Source organism: Lutjanus erythropterus, chromosome 6, assembly GCF_056507025.1.
Source record: "Lutjanus erythropterus isolate fLutEry1 chromosome 6, fLutEry1.hap2, whole genome shotgun sequence".
In the NCBI taxonomy this organism is placed as follows: domain Eukaryota; kingdom Metazoa; phylum Chordata; class Actinopteri; order Lutjaniformes; family Lutjanidae; genus Lutjanus; species Lutjanus erythropterus.
Genome location: NC_139322.1, coordinates 19,800,196 through 19,805,019, shown reverse-complemented (window position 1 = coordinate 19,805,019; position 4,824 = coordinate 19,800,196). Strand labels below are relative to the sequence as shown.

Genomic DNA, 4,824 nt, shown 5'->3' with positions numbered 1-4,824 from the left:
ATAATAATAATAATAATAATAATAATAATAATAATAATCATATAATTATAATAATGATAATAATAATACATTCTTTGTAGACGTTTGTTTCGAAAATGTTTTACATTGCGTTTTGCATTTGATTTGTTCAGAAAAAAAATGTATAAAAAAGTCACCTACAGAAAAAGTGGCCCGCAGAACATGACTTATAGCTATTTCACATCAATAACATGCTGCAAATACATTTCACTGCTATAGCTTACTCGTTTATACATGACAGATGATGCACTGCATTCCCCTAAATTAAGGGAGCACACACCTATAGGCCTATGAGTAACTTTTTTCTAAATTTCTACATATTTATTTTCATTATGAGCACCAAAGTTTCAGAAATGCTCTTCCAGGCCTAAAAACTTCTCCCCTTCTCCCCTTCTCCCCTCCCAGTTGCAACTTTAGGCGGCTCCCTTGTTTAACCAAGTTGGCCTAAAAATGTGAATATTTCCATTACAGGACCTGGCGAGTTTATTGTAGAATACACTATTTTTTAACTGGCACAATCTGGAGGTGGACTTTATTTAATAGCAGCTCAAAACCGTGTTCAAAACGGTGATCTCACTCAACTAAAAGAAATGCAACCCATGCAGGATCCTGTGGTTGTTGTTAGGACAAGTTGAAAGGTAATACAAGTAAGAAAAATACCTTTTGAAACTCTTAGCACATGAACAAAGTTATGGCAATTAATTTTTCAATGCGCAGTCATAAAGATATCGATATGGATTACATTGCGGTTCTATCCTCCCTCTCCTCATGCAGACTCCCAGACCTCCAGACTTCCTGCCCGTGACCGTGAACGTGCCCACGACGCGTTGTTAAAACTAAAGAAAGGAGATAAGGTGATAATCCTCTTACCAAACAAAATGAAGTGTGAAGCAACCGGGAGGGAAATTCTTCTTTATCAGAGAAATTATTGCGCGGATGCGGCTCCAGCATGTCAGTGAGCCTTTTCTGACTTCACTGTTATTTTTAGGCCTATTTCTGAGATTTTATCAAGTGGCCCCCGCTCCCTCCTTATTTTCTCTGACTAAAAATGGAACGAGGAGGATGTTGTCATAATGTGTCATCCCAAAAACACAGCTATTGCCTTGGCGACACATTTCGCGTGGTTTACATTTAGGGCGTAGACTGATCTCCTGACAAACCAAGAAAAATCAAGAGATGCGCCCTACACAGAAAACACATTCTCACAGCTTTTTGTGCGATTATACCAAACATGAAGGCAGTCTTGACATGTAGAATATATATCTTTGAATGCCAGGTAGTGGCTTGTTTTTGGGCTTGTGTAGCCCGCACCTTTGAGAAATAAAAATGATCAGAAAATATTGTAATAATTGCCTGCAATGTAAAAGATGGATAGATGAGTGCATGCATTGAAAGACCTAAGGGAGCGTAGAAGGCTTGGCTTTTTACTGCCTATCGATTCACCTTCTGCCGCATCTCTAAAAGTAGGCCAAAGCTTGCTCCCTCAGCATGAGTCTCTTCTTCTTCATCCTGCGGTTCTGGAACCAGATCTTGACTTGTTGGTCGCTGAGGTTCAGCCGGTCGGAGAGCTCCCTCCGCCGCTGCCTGGTGATGAACTCGTTCATCATGAATTCACCTTCGAGCTCAGCCAGCTGAAGTTTGGAATAGGGTTTACGCTTCTTTCTGGTCCGAGTGTGCATCGGGTACCACGGGGCAGCTGGAGGAGAGGGAGGAGGAGGAGGAGGATGAGGAGGAGGAGGAGGAGGAAGGGGGCATACAACGAATTAGTCACCACAGTTGCAAAATCACGGTCACCTCCAAGGTTATGAGGAGTCTACAAGGGCGTCAGTTGTCCAGGGCAAAGCTCGGGCAATTGCTTAACAGTAGGATAAGCGGATTTGACAGACATTTTAGCTTAAATCTGGGGAGTAAAGCAGACACTTATATCTAGAAGTCAAATTATATTACAGGGATATAGAATTCAGTTTTCCAAAAAGATGTCGCTGACGGAACGCTGACAGTATTTCCCTCATGTAGACATGAGTTCTGTGTTTTGCAGAAGATCCCAGCTGGGGAGATTCTGCTTTATATGATTCAGAGAACTGGCGCCCCTGGAAGCTGTCACTTCCTCCTCTCTCTCTCTCTCTCTCTCCCTCACACACACACAGCCAAACTGGATTTGTTTTGGTCTCTGCCTGGATCTCAAATCCAATTTCACGACCACTACAACCTGCCCAATTCTGTGCATTTTTATTAATAGGTGTTTTCTATATTTTTAACCTCCTACCCTATAGAGACCACCAGTCTCAAGCGGTTTGTGTCACAGGAAGTTTTATTGTTGCAGTTAAAGTAGCATTAACGTGATAATTAAGCCGTGCTTGCAAATACCCCTACTTATTTGCGAGTTTCAGAGCATATTAAATGACTCTTGAGTACACAGCGACAGATATTAATTCTGTTTACGAGTCATTAAAAAGAAAACTCTCTATTCGATGCAGTCAACCAAAGCGCCTCGCCTCTTTAAATCACAGCGCTAATTTGTTTCTACAGAATGCAACAATACAACCAAATCTGTCACTCGTGTGCTTGAGCCACACTTTCTCGTTTAAGGTGCGGAAATGCAGTGACAGGGCTGATCATTAATTCAAAAGCTGGCTGGCAATATAGTTTGGTGATGGTTATCTGTAACTGTACATAACCACATGGCGAGTGAGGTATTTTAGGGCAACCCCTAGCGGCGTTTGCACACCACGCAAGTACCCTGCAGGCTAATGTAGGCTGCAAGTTGTGCATCAAGATAACAAGCCTTAATGATGTTGTAATACCGCAAGTGTACGCTATGTGCAGCTTCCTTGTAAATAATGAAATGGTGCATTTATAATATTTTAAAAAACAAAAAAAAACAAAAGAGCACTCACCTCCGCCTGCGGCTATGTTGCCTGAATGGCTTCCCGGTGACACCAGGGTCTGTGTGTCGCTGGATGAAGGCTTGCTGCCCTCGTTGAGCAGAGAGGAGCTGGAGTCGGACTCCATAGACTGACAGGACGGCGGGTCTTGCGTTAGCTGCTCCGTCCCATAATCATATTTGGAAAAGGCGACAGTGCTGCCAATCCCACTGTGCATCCCGTGGTCAGATGTTAATGATGATGTGTCTCTCGCCCTGTCCTCTCGTTTGAGGCTGCTGCTGCCACCTGAGCAGGTCTCCCTGCTGCCGCTGCCGTTGTTATAATAACATTTGCCCTCTTCTGGTCTGCTAATTTCACACGACCGATTGAAGGAAGGGTTAATAGAGACGGGACTGCTAAAGTAGGATTGAGAGTATCCATTGCACGGCTCCGAAGGATTCCACGGGAGGGAGCAAACATTGTCCCTTCTCGGGTAGGAGAGCGACGGTAGCCCCGCCAGTTGTCCCCCTGAGGCTCTAAAATTCGGAAAGTAAAATGTGTCTCCAGTGTGGATGTTTACCAAAGGTCCCACAAACCCTGGATTAAGGAGATTATGCTCGCCCATTTCCGCGGGCCCGACCAACAGCTTCTAGTTTATTGCAATCTGACATTTAACATAGTTAAACCTGGAGGGGCGCCTGATTGGTCATCCCCAAACCACGTGTCCAGGCTAACTTCTGCTACACATGGTACCACCCACTCGGTCCATCTCAGACAAAACAAAACATTAACTTCTGTATTACAGAGGTTTATATGCTTTTTAAAAATACTATAAACCTTTTATTAAAAATGTAGAATCTTGTTTTTCTTCACTTGAGTCCTGCTGACTCCAAAAGGAGCCCAGGCTGCTTCTCCTTTTACACTCATAGAACTGTCCATGGCCTCGTTTAATATCTTTATAAGCTGGCAAAAGTTTTTTAAATGCTGGTTCTTATGAAAACTATTTTTCTTGAAGGAGAGGGTGCATATGACATCTTGTTTTCTAGCAAATTATGGTTGAATTCCGTGTCACATAAAGCTGTGATGTCCCAATTTTACAAGCTTGTTTTAAGAAAAGACTGATGCTCATTGCCGCACTCTACTCATATTTACAGTAACGGGGTCAGCAGGTTGAAGCCACTGGCTCTGTAAAAGAGGACGATATTCTACAAGGTTACTTTAAGAGGGTATATTTCACATAATATTCTCTAGTACACCTCACATGAACAACTTTAACAGATACCTCCAATAAACGTTCGCAGCCAAACTCTAGTGGGATTGTTATACCTCTCACAATTCTTTTATATGAATTTTACAAGATATCAGAGGGCACTTAACTGATTCAACCAGCCGAGAGTCGCTCTACTTTATATCTCGCTAATTAGTTGATTTGTAGATGCAACTCTGAATACACCGACTTAACAAATATGTGATAAGCCATGCTATAGTTATGTCATTTGGTCTGACAAAAAGGCCTTTCTTACCAACAGAACACTTTTCAGACACTCCTTCACAGTCTACTTTTTCTGCACAAAACTTCATCATGGTATGCACACGATTCAGGCATTTTGCCAACAGCTGGCGAAAGAATTTCTAATGTGGTGGTTGGTCATCAGACTGTCCTATCACCCTCAAACATATTCTTATGACTGACCTATGCATTTGTATCTACATTTCCTCATTAATTAAGAAATTAATCTATGAAAAATATCCGTCCCTTTATATCTTCACACAAACAATTTTGGAAATCCCACTTTCCCTTTAGAAACTCATAATTTACCACCTAACGCACATATGCATACATATAAAGGAAGACAAAATCTTATATGGATTTCAAAAGTTGTCATTACTTAGTACTTTTTTGGGGGAGCGGCTTATGTCTTAATTATAGGCAGTATAAAAA

General features: G+C 41.9%; 1 protein-coding gene across 1 annotated transcript; it reads right to left on the bottom strand.

The window, feature by feature from the left end:
• Positions 1-414: 414 nt before the first annotated feature.
• hoxc12a (homeobox C12a) lies at positions 415-3,591 on the bottom strand. Its single transcript, XM_084721054.1, has 2 exons — positions 2,916-3,591; positions 415-1,714 (listed from the first exon to the last, which is right to left on the bottom strand). Exons 1-2 carry the CDS (start codon positions 3,505-3,507, stop codon positions 1,476-1,478), a joined length of 831 nt encoding a protein of 276 aa, XP_084577180.1. The 5' UTR covers positions 3,508-3,591; the 3' UTR covers positions 415-1,475.
• Positions 3,592-4,824: the final 1,233 nt, after the last annotated feature.

Excerpts from the sequence above, each read along its gene's own strand:
- hoxc12a (XM_084721054.1), bottom strand. The coding sequence starts at position 3,507 with ATGGGCGAGCATAATCTCCTTAATCCAGGGTTTGTGGGACCTTTGGTA. Across the intron at positions 1,715-2,915 it reads CAACATAGCCGCAGGCGGAG|CTGCCCCGTGGTACCCGATG; the intron begins GTGAGTGCTCTT and ends CCTCTCCTCCAG.